Source organism: Rhynchophorus ferrugineus, unplaced genomic scaffold (genome assembly GCF_030347505.1).
Source record: "Rhynchophorus ferrugineus isolate W39M unplaced genomic scaffold, kcgeb_rfMv2 rfM7, whole genome shotgun sequence".
In the NCBI taxonomy this organism is placed as follows: domain Eukaryota; kingdom Metazoa; phylum Arthropoda; class Insecta; order Coleoptera; family Curculionidae; genus Rhynchophorus; species Rhynchophorus ferrugineus.
The window spans coordinates 13154026-13166954 of record NW_027472586.1 but is presented as its reverse complement, the minus strand read 5'-3'; the positions used below and the strand labels follow the sequence as shown (position 1 = coordinate 13166954).

General features: G+C 30.8%; 1 protein-coding gene across 1 annotated transcript in view; it reads right to left on the bottom strand.

The window, feature by feature from the left end:
* The window catches only part of LOC143199933 (uncharacterized), a 46586-nt gene extending 33893 nt beyond the window's left edge, over positions 1-12693 (bottom strand). Inside the window, exon 1 of the mRNA XM_076410092.1 lies at positions 12396-12693. Coding sequence (XP_076266207.1) covers positions 12396-12546 — 151 coding nt within the window. The 5' untranslated portion in view covers positions 12547-12693. The remainder of the gene's footprint in view (positions 1-12395) is intronic.
* Positions 12694-12929: the final 236 nt, after the last annotated feature.

The window sequence follows — 12929 nt, the reverse complement described above, 5'->3', positions numbered from 1 at the left end:
AAAAATTGAAGAGTACAAATAAATTTGGAAAAATTAATATTTTTTGTACGATACATTATCTTTTCGGAATTATATTATTAATTATTGAAAGTATTAATTTTGCAAGAAACAAATATAACGAAATCCAACATTATTTTATTGTGAAAATGTTGAAAAACCGGCGAGAGAAAGTGAGCCTGCACCTTTGTCATAGCACGACATGAAATATTATTTTACTTTGATTGAGGAAGACAAGCAAAGAAAAAAAACTGCTATTTCTGCGGGAGAAAGTTACGCTGTAAGAGAAACGGTACTTGTTTTACATATTCGTCTATCGTGTAACCATCAGCGATTTAACCATCGCTATGTTTTCATAAACGTGTGGTGTATTAGCTTCGTGAAACTATACAAACCTTTCAATTTTACTTTTACTATTTTTTGTTTAATATGATAATAAAGAATACGCTATATTAATATAATTACTTAAATAGCTACTGTGTAAACAGATTCTGTTAAATTGTTTTAATTATTAATTTATTTACTAGCTGATCTGACGAATTTTGTACCGCGAAACAGTCAATGAATGTTGTATTACCTTTCGGCTAAATCTAAATTTATGATTTTATTAACGTAACAAAATGGACCTAAAAAGTTCGACAATTTTCCAAATGGAGACAAATTAATTGGTAAACAAAAACAGGCACAGAAACAAACTGGTTTAAAATATAATTTTAATTATAATAAACTTAATCAACAACCAACTCTCACCATATACTGACAGATAACGGTACTGAAATGTTATTTCATATATTCTGTGATAACACATCTTGTGTGTTCTTCAATGGTCTTGAATGATTGAGACCAATCGATTTAACAATTGTTATCATTTGTTCTCTATAGTTGATATTAACCTCGCTCTAAATTATTCGTACTAAATCCTTTTTGTACCTTTTTTGACTGGATGAGTCGCAGAAAAGTACAGTCAGTATAAATGCCAAGAAATTGGCTAAAGAACCCAGAAATTAAGAATGGGCCAGGAGAAAGAATTGGCCCAGAAAAGGAAAGAAAATCCGAGTTATGTTATATACGAATATGTTATTTTCCTACTATTTTCCATTGAATTCCTATCCTCAATAATTTATATTTTTATGTTTTATATTTGTTTCAATTAGTTATAAAAATCAGCCATTTCTTGAGTTAAAAATGGTATATATATATATATATATATATATATATATATATATATATATATATATATATATATATATACGTTAATATATATATATATATATATATATATATATATATATATATACGTTAATATATATATATATATATATATATATATATATATATATATATATATATATATATATATATATATATATATATATATATATATATATATTAACGTGGGCTCCGAACCACGGTCCTCACCATTGAACCTACCAACTGGCGAGTAACCAACTTTAGAAATCATCCCAGAAGACATCCGGTCTTACCCAGCCTGGTTACTGGCGTAACTGGGATCATTTTCCTTGTCGGATGTTACACTCAACAATCACAAACATAAATTTACGACCATGTCCCAGCAAGATTCGAACCCGCAGCTATCGCAACAGTAGGAGGATATTCTTTCGGAGGACCATCCCATCGACTTTACCACTGCGCCACCAAGCCGGCTATTTAGATATATTGTTCATACATTCTCGCTATTTAGCTACAAACAATTTGTCACAAGTTATTCACGATGAGAGCTGTTTTTTATTTAACAACTTGAACTATAAGTTAAAAGATTTCTCATAAAAATAACTTTCTTTGAATATTAAAAACATTTTTTTTTTGAAAAGTGTATTTTTCAATTTTCTCGATTATTATTTTATTAAAAAATTATTGTAGAAAGTAATGGCATTCCTATTTGCAATGGTAATTTATTCACAATGGTTTATGGGACAATGGTAATTTTAGCGTAAAAAACAAATAACTTTCAGACCGTGCACAAAAATAAAGATTAAGAATTGAAAATATTATTGGACGAAGATCCATGTCATGTGTTATACCGATACACATAAGAAATCGATCACGTTCAAACGTTTGAAATGGTTTGCAGAGAACACCTTTATCAAGAGAACATGTTTAATTTTTTTTTTTTTGCAGTTCAGTTCCAACCTTCGTAGGGTGAAGACGTATTTTCAATACGGTCCAAGCTATAAAAAGATACCTTTCTTTAAAAAAAACCCAGTATTTTATTACGGTTATTTAATTGAGTGTTAAAAACGCATAACAGATGCGGCTATCCGTCTCTCAGTGGACCTAAAGTGTAGTGAATACGTGTTTACGTGACCAGACAAAAGGACTGCATCTCATTTTTATTAGTGTTTAAAATAATTTCATCTTATTTTACAACAGTCCTTTTGAAATTCATTTATAGTATTTATAGTAAAAAAATAGTGCTAAAATAACGTAAGTGAAAAATGAAGTGCGTGAAATAAACAATGTATTTATTTTATTTTTTTTATCCTCTGGAAGTAAATTAAATAAAATATTAAAAATTAAAAAATGGCAAACAATAGCGATTCAACCAAATCACCTGCACACTTTGATATAAGATTAGAACAAACAGCAATAACGCAAACTCCACCATCAGAATGGACTACAGTCGTTAACAAAAAACGATTGAGAAGTCCAGAAGAAGAAATCGCGAGGAAACAAACAAGAATCAGTGACTATTGGTTGCAGAAACCGATAGAGACAAAAAACAGTTTTAGCAACCTGTCGGAAGAAATTGAAGAGAACATACAACCAAGCCCTGAAAAAGTTGTTCCCAAACCACCACCAATAACAGTCTATAAGGTAGGAATAATAAAAAACATCCATGATTTATTAAAAACCATTACTACGAACTACACAATTAAAACAGTGAGCTATGAAACAATTAAAATCCAATTGTTCGAAGCGGATCACTTTAAAGTTCTTATAAAAGAATTAGATGAAAGAAACACCCAATACCATACATTCAGGCCAAAATCCGAGAGAACATTTAAATTCGTATTAAAAGGATTACATCACGGGACGGACTTTAACACCATCAAGGTAGCACTAGCTGAAAAAGGCCACGAGGTCGTAAATATTCACAATATACGACATCATACGACAAAAAAACCTCTGCCTATGTTTTATATAGACATAAAACCTAATGGAAACAATAAGGCGGTGTATGAAATCACCAAATTGGAAAATAATATTATTAAATGCGAACCACCACATATAAAAAGAATTATACCACAATGCACAAGGTGTCAAGCGCACGGGCACACAAAGACTTACTGTCGCAAATCATATAGATGCGTAAAATGTGCAGGAGAACATAAGACAGGAGATTGTACTCGTAAAGTTCGCGATGAAAAAGTGAAATGTGTCAACTGTAACGGAAATCATCCAGCGAACTACAAGGGTTGCGCAGTTCACAAGCAACTACAGCAGAAACTCTATCCTGCCTTAAGGGAAAAAAGGCATCAACAAAAACAATCCACTACTACCAATCTACCACTACCCACCAGAACAAGTCAACCAGACATAACTTATGCCCAAATAGTTGAAAATGGTTCAGCGCAAAAACGAGAGACAATATCTCAACCTACTGAAACTAGCAACATCTCAAGATTAGAAAATATGATGGTCAAACTAATGGATCAAATGAGTACGATGCTTGGTCTACTCACAACCGTCGTAAGCAAACTTGCCTAATGCCTGAAACCAATAGCTACAAAATCGCCGTCTGGAATGCCAATGGGCTCCAACAACATGCCAGGGAACTAAAAATGTTCGTAATTGAACAAAATATTGACGTTATGATGGTTTCCGAAACACACTTTACGGACAAAAATTATTTGAAAGTTCCTAAATATAAGCTTTATCATACAAATCACCCTGATGATAAAGCACATGGAGGTACAGCCATAATAATTCGAGATGATATAAAGCATTTCGAAAAAGAAAAATTCCGCAAAGACTACCTGCAAGCCACCAGTATAACCATAGAGGAAGCCCATGGACCATTAACAATTTCTGCGATTTATTGCCCACCCAAACATAACAACAAGGCAGAACAATTTCAAGAATTCTTCCGTACGCTAGGTAATAGATTTATAGCAGGAGGAGATTATAATGCAAAACATTTAATATGGGGTTCAAGAATAATAACCTCAAAAGGTAGAGAACTGCTCAAAGCCATAAGGATAGATAACTTACAACATATCTCTACTGGTGAACCAACATATTGGCCTTCAGACAGAAATAAAAAACCAGATACAATAGATTTCTGTATTACAAAAAATATTGATCCAAAAAAGTGTCAGGCAGAATCATGTTTCGACCTGTCTTCTGATCATTCACCAATAATAGTAACAATTTCTTCAAAAATTACCATCAAAGATAAACCCCCTTCTCTGTGCAATAATAGAACTAACTGGCCCTCATTTAGAGAAAACTTAGACCAAAATATCTCTCTAAACTTACCGTTACAAACTGAAATGGATATAGAAATAGCAGCAATAAATCTTACAAAAAATATACAGGAGGCAGCATATTCCGCGACTCCCAACATTGAAACATTTCCAAGAAAAAATACACATATATCATGTACAATACAGAAAAAGATAGCAGAAAAAAGAAAGTTACGACGAAATTGGCAACAGCAAAGGACTGAAGAGAATAAAAGAAAATTTAATAGGGCCATAAAAGAGCTGAGAGATCTAATCCAAATCGAACAGAACCAAGGCATTCAAGAATACCTAGAAAACTTGACATCAACTGAGGCTACAGACTATTCGTTGTGGAAAGCAACAAAATAGCTTAGGAGATCCCAGCAGCATAACCCACCTATTAAAACAAGCGAAAATAATTGGGCGAGAAGCAATAAAGAGAAGGCCGACATTTTCTCAAAACACTTAAAAAATGTTTTTAAACCTTTCCAGTCTCAGCTACATAAAGATGACGAAAATAAAATTACTAGCTTTCTAGATTCGCCATTTCAAATGGATTTACCGCACGAGAAATTAACGGTCAAAAAAGTTAAACATACAATAATGAGAGAGATTAATATTAAAAAAGCTCCTGGTTATGACTTAATTACTGGCAAAATTTTAAAAGAACTATCAGAAAAGGCTATAAAACTATTAACATATATATTTAATGCTATGCTACGAATTAATTACTTCCCTAGTATCTGGAAAGTAGCTAAAATATTAATGATACTTAAACCAGGAAAAATACCAGAAGATGTGACCTCCTACCGACCTATAAGTTTATTACCAATAATCTCGAAAGTTTTCGAGAAGTTATACATAAAAAAACTAAACTATATAATAGAAAAAGGAAAAATTATTCCAGAACATCAGTTTGGCTTTCGCAATAAGCATGGGACTATAGAACAAGTGCATAGACTTGTAAACCAAATAAACGCTGACCTAAATGCCAAAAGATATTGTTCGGCTGCTTTCCTAGACATATCTCAGGCTTTTGACAAAGTATGGCATACGGGCTTGCAGGTTAAACTAAAGAAACTTCTCCCTCATCCGGACTATCAGCTACTAAAATCGTATCTCACTGACAGACATTTTATTGTAAATCAAGGCGATGAACATACCGAATTAAATCCCATATATTCAGGAGTTCCGCAAGGTAGTGTACTGGGTCCAGTACTGTATCTTCTGTATACGGCTGATCTGCCCACCACAAAAATAACTACTGTGGCAACATATGCAGACGATACAGCAATCTTAGCATCCCATGAAGATCCAGTCACAGCATCAATAAACCTACAAACCCACCTGGAGCAAATACAATTATGGTTGAAGACATGGCGCATTAAAGCCAATGAATCAAAATCCACGCATATAACGTTTACCCTGCGTAGAAGAACATGTCCACCAGTAAATATCAATCATCGCCAACTCCCCCAAGCAGACCATGTTAAATATCTTGGTATGCATTTAGATCGACGCCTAACCTGGAAGAAGCACATACTCTCTAAACGGAAACAACTAGGACTAAAATTATATCAAATGTATTGGCTCATTGGGCGCAAATCCAAGTTATCATTAGATAACAAGGTATTGCTGTATGAGTCTATACTCAAGCCCATTTGGACATATGGAATTCAACTATGGGGTACCGCTAGCAAATCCAATATATCCATCATTCAACGGTTCCAAAATAAGGTGTTGCGTGCCATTGTTGATGCTCCGTACTATATTTCAAATAAAGTGATACAACGCGATATTCCTCTAGAACCTATAACGAGTGTAATCCAACGTGTTTGTGTGAAGTACTTCGAAAGAGTGTCAGTGCATCCCAATGTACTCGCTAATCAGCTAAATATGCGACGTGATAGTGAAGTGCGTAGACTAAAACGTTTAACACCATCTGATCTGATTACTGGACATATGTAGAGTTTAGAATAAGCACTAGAATAAGACTAATTAATTAAGATAATATTTTATACAGAAGATTGCTTAATGAAGTGATTTTCTACATGCCATGTATATATAATATAAACAGAAGAAATACTTATTGCCAATAGGGCAGATTGTGGACTCACAAAAAAAAAAAAAAAAAAAAAAAAAAAAAAAAAAAAAAAAAAAAAAAAAAAAAAAAAAAAAAAAAAAAAAAAATTTTGCGAACAGAAGAAATCCTTGATGCTAATGATGTATCTGAGCTCAACATGAAGACAATTAGGGAAAGTCTTTTTGTAACCTGGCAACGCTCTTTGTTTTGTTTGCAAAATCCAAAAAATTCACTTGAAAACGTTGCAATTAAAATCGATCGTTCATATTCAAACTACACATTTAATGTTAAAATTTACTTGCAAAAAAAATATGTCTTACTATTTTTAACATGACTGAAAACATGATTGAAATATATTTTAAAACAACTTATATTATTCTTAGACCCCCTAAATGAAATAAAAATCGCATAGTAATGATGCTCTATCCAGAACTAGTGTTTCTAATGTGCATAAATTACTTAAAGAATGGTCATCTTTGAAAATCGACTGATGAGAGCTCAGCAAATCAAACCATTGGTGTAAAAATCAAGCAAATAGTTTATGCCACAACGATATTAAGATAAAGAATTGAAAGCGTTACTGAACGAATTCATCAATTGTAGCTATAGATGGTGTTCACACTTTGCCCCCTTTGACTACCACATTTTCCACCTTCTGGTGGACAATACTTTTAACTGATTAAGAAAAAATATTTAGACCTAATGCTTAACTCTGACAATATTCAATAACAGTCCAAAAAAATAACTTTTCCGATCAACAAAATAGATGGCACGAATTAAGTCATATAAAATTATCCGTTTTAAAATGTCATATCATAATGTTAATGACTTATACAGTGGGTAATATTAATGGATGAAAATATAGATATATATAGAATAGACCAAACAGGACTACTTATAGGGTATAAACATATGGAAAAGTAGAAATGTCAGTAGGAAATTTTGTAGATGACGTAATGATGATAGGACCGAGCATCTACTCCCTACCAGATGGAATATGATACTCAGAGGAAATAGAATGCTAATAAATAAAGGCAAAATGACGGTCATGGTAGTGGGAGACCTAGAAGGAGTAAATATAAAACAAGTAAATGCATTTAAGTATTGGTATAGAAATGGAAAGCAATATAAGCCAGATAACGGAAATGCATCAACCCTAACATTCTGTTGTGAGACGTTGATATTATGAAAACTATATAAAATTAAGATACAAGCAGCAGAAATTAAATACCTCTGAACAGGGGTGTAAAAGGGAAATAATAGATGAGTAACAAGTCAAGAGTGTAACAAAAATGAACAGAATGAGAAGAAATTAAAACACACTTCAATATTGAATAAGATATATAGAAAGAAAGAAAGAAAATAAAAAACATGTAAGAGAATATAAGCAATAAACACAACACACGTATACCACTGAATAGTGCACGGCAAAAGGTGTGTTTTTTATTATTTTTATTACATACATATATATCATAATATTATATACTTGTTAACATATACAGCAAAACATTCAAGTATTATAGAGTCTATAACTACATTCTACCCTACCAGTCATATTCACCAGAATTTACACCTTCGAACTAAGCGCACTACATTTCTTTAAAGACTTTTTCTAAGTATCAATTTATCTAAATAAATATTTGTTAACAAGTCACCAAAAAATATATATATTCAGTTGTTTCCTAATATTTAGATAAAAAATTAATAAATGTAGAAGATATTTATATTGTATTTAGTTTAATTATAAATATTTCCTTTAATATAACAAATTAATGTTATCTCATTTGTTATCTATTTTTGAATGGAATCAAATTTTATTCAGTTGTATAAAATACAATAAGGGTGCTAGAGTGTAAAATACTTTATTATTAAAATAAAAATATATTATAATTTCCACATATTGGCCATAAGAAATCAATAAACAATTTGCATTTAATAAATATTTATAATTAGTTTCCATATGCATAGCTCAGTTACCCAATAATTTATGTTAAGTTTTATATATGTTTGTAAATATTTATAAAAACAAAATTAAGACACTAATGATACAGATTCATCGATGTTTCGAAAAAATAATCATATACAGTTATTTTTCCAGTATATATATAGTATATATATATATATATATATATATATATATATATATATATATATATATATATATATACATAGTATATATATATATATATATATATATATATATTCAAATATGCAAACAGCATAGTTATCAACAAATTAAAAATAGTGCTCATGTTGAACTTATTTGATGAAATTTATAGAAAACAAACTGTCCAATATCAAATGATTTATATTATTTAAAACATTTAATTTCAATACAAAAAATAAGCAAGTAATTCGATAAAGGTAGCATAAGTGAGAGTTGAATAGCTACATCGGAAAGTCTTGAAAGTGACTTACAAAAAATAAATACAAATACCACATGATCTGATAAGTAGACTAATCAAAACACGTTGAAATATATTATGATTTCCAGCGCCATGTTTGATAGTTCTATTTGGAAAAAACGAGCCATTAACACCGTAGATATATTGAAACATAATTTGTTATATGAACATGTAAACTTGTAAATTAGGAGAAACTTGATTATTATCAATTATAATTATTTTCATTAAACTGAATTCGCTGATTTCTCGTACCTAAGTCATCTGACTTGATCTGAGTTCTAAATTAACAGTGGTGGTAGGTTTTTGGGAAAATATTTGGTGGAGTAAATATATTGGCGCAATTAAAACAATGTTTTTTATGAAATGAAAGTGTTGTTTCAACACCAAAGATCTTTCGCTGCAGCATCGAAATCCAAGCAATATAGAAAAATAACTCCTATCAACAGTATACTGATTAAAAGATATACACATATAAAAATTCTTGTCTGTTGTTAAGATACAAAATGAAAACCCATAAATTTGTATTTATATTAGATTGGTTAGAAGACCATCATCATCATCGCCACTATTGACTATTTTGATTAACAGACTGATCGATTTGACCTCGAATACTGTCTCTCAAATATTCTAGTTTTCAAGATATTGAGAAATTGAACCGACGAACAGCTGTAATCTGCATCTCTGGGTTTGTTATTCAGCTGTGCAGGGATTTTAATCGAATAATCGATTCCATTTATTCAAATTTTAATATTATATTATAGGTTTGTTAAAACATATTATTGAATTATATGTTTTCTGAGTAATTTTTTAATTAAAACAGTATATTTTTTAAAACAAATAGCATTTTTTGATGATTAAGACAATCGTCAGGCATGAAAGCTAAACTGATCGGACTCAAAACTAAAGAAACGTACTGGTTAGTCGAAAGATACTCCCAAACTGACCTAAGATCAAATTGATTAATGTACATTAATGCAAATATGAGGTTACACTATGACATCAAAACGATTAATTACCAATACTTATCGCTACGTCAAACGAAGAACTGCACGATGGCCTCGAAATAAAATGAATCTACGAAGTTATCCAAGATTTAGCTATCAAGAATGAAAAAAACTTAATCACAGCAACGTTGAAGCAATACGCACTGAAAATCATAAGATTGAAGCGAATCAATCCACACGAACTTCTAGACTGCATAAGTACATCTTTTAATTTTAGCTTAAGTAGACTAATTTAATTTTAATTTGTCTTACTTGTGTATTGATGCAGGTACAATAGAACAAAAGTAATAAGTTACTTGTTAATGTAAGATGTGATAAAAAAGATATTGAAATAAACCTGGAAAATATCAGTGTTTTACAATGTTCGATATTTTTATTATGTCTTTTTAATGTCTTTTTCAATATTTTTTAAAGATATATCGAATATAAAAACATATATATATAATTTTTTTAGTGACTTATAATTTCGGATGATGCTCATGCTATATATACAATATTAACTGCGTATGCATCATTATTAACAACTGACTGACGACAGATACATGAACAGAAATAATTTACTAAAGAGTCAGCCTTCAGAAGAAGAGACAAGCTTAGTTGAAATTTGGAAGAAAGCACGTAAATTGAAATTATTGCCAGTAAAAAGGAAAACAGTGTTGTAGTTGGATGATGACAAATTTGTAGATAGGACGTCCACCTAGCGGGAGATCCCATCCTCCATATACACAATCAACATTTAATTAACTTAGTTTCAAGATTCTTCTCTGATTGTTGGAGAAATTTAAATTTAAAAGAAATTATAATTAATTGTATTAAACAACTTGATATCCTAAGGCAACCTGCCCGTGGCTTTACAAATCGAAGAAGTAATAAAATAAGTTTTACACAAGAGAAAATAGTTTGCATGGACCCCATAGATCCCAAATTAAACTAATTTAAAAAATGTGTTACACATAATAGAGGTAAAAAAGTATTTTATAATAACTGATAATGATAACAGCAGCTTTAGCATATCGAAGACACAAGAAGAAACTTGGAAGACTAAATCACAGCAACGTTGAAGCAATACGCACTGATAATCATAAGATTGAAGCGAATCAAACCACACGAACTTCTAGAATGCATAAGTACATCTCTAAATTTTAGCTTAAGTAGACTAATTTAATTTTAATTTGTCTTACTTGTGTATTGATGCAGGTACAATAGAACAATAGTAAGTTTCTTGTTAATGTAAGATGTGATAAAAAAAAATATTGAAATAAACCTAGAAAATATCAGTGTTTTACGATGTTCGATATTTTTATTATGTCTTTTTAATGCCTTTTTCAATATTTTTTAAAGATATATCGAATATAAAAACAGATGTATAGATTGTTTTAGTGATTTATAATCTTGGATGATGCTCATGCTGTACATACAATATTAACTACGTATGCATCGTCATTAACAACTGACTAACGACAGATACATGAACAGAAATAATGTACTAAAGAGTCAGCCTTCAGAAGAAGAGACAAGCTTAGTTGAAATTTGGAAGAAAGCACGTAAATTGAAATTATTGCCAGTAAAAAGAAAAACAGTGTTGTAGTTGGATGATGACAAATTTGTGGATAGGACGTCCACCTGGCTTGAGATCCCATCCTCTACATACTCAATCAATATTTAATTAACTTAGTTTAAAGATTCTTCTCTGATTGTTGGAAAAATTTTAATTTAAAGGAAATTATAATTAATTGTATCAAACAACTTGATATCCTAAGCAACCTGCCCGTGGCTTTACACATATAGAAGAAGTAATAAAATAAGTTTTACACAAGAGAAAATAGTTTACATGGACCCCATAGATCCCAAATTAAACTAATTGAAAAAATATGTTGCACATAATAGAGGTAAAAAAGTATTTTATAATAACTGATAATGATAACAGCAGCTTCAGTATATCGAAGATGGCAGATGAGCTTTAACCGAAACGTTGTCAGACCACTAAAGAATATACATAGAGAGAGAGAGAGAGAGAAAGAGAGAGAAAGTTAGCAAGAAATTATCTCTAGTTTTTTTTAATAATTGATCCAAAATTAACAGCTACAAAAAGTAATGACGTCTATATACGGCGGATATTTTCTTGTCAACTCAGTATACAGCATACCGGTCTAGAATTAGATGGTTTGGAATGGTATTAGGAGAGTGAAAGCAATTAAATATAATAGCAACATCACAAAAAATAATGCCATAAATAAACATTGAATTCGAATTAAGTAGAACATATCTTTGACTATTAATAATATTGATTGATTGATATTACTACTTAAAAATAAAATTAATAACTTATTATAAATACTCATCTTTTGATCAGTATTATAATTATTTAATTATAACCATTTTTTAATATTATATCAATTAAAAGAATATGTTAATTACTACTAAAAATACAAACATTTACCTGGTAACGGGGTTAGATACAAAACAGTGACCACTGCAGCTGCCATTCCCAACAAAATCGACAATCTCAAGAAGATATTTTGGCTAGTGGATAGGGCCGTCATCTTGTTTACTTTAATGTTATTATTATTTTCACTATTATCATCAAACATAACACCATTTATTTGGATTCAAATAAACTATATGACACGTGAGAGACTGCCTAACGATGGTTAAAGAAAAACATTGTGTTCTTGTGATCGCATTGTGGCTTAAGGAAGATCTTGCGCTGACTGTACTCAACGTGTTACGAAGGAAGGCCGGCTGGTATTGACGCGGTAAAGAAATCGACTTCCTCCTGCACATCTACCAGAGCTTGCTGAAAAGTGAAAGTGTGCCGATGTTTATAAATAAGTGATAAAATTGAGTATGTAACAATAAAATTTTCGGCGAATATGCCTGAGAATAGTTCAGGATGAATTGATGAATAATTGATTGTCTTCGCTGGATCTCATATTATGCAGTGTTATGGTAAATAGAAGGAAAGTTTTTTGCT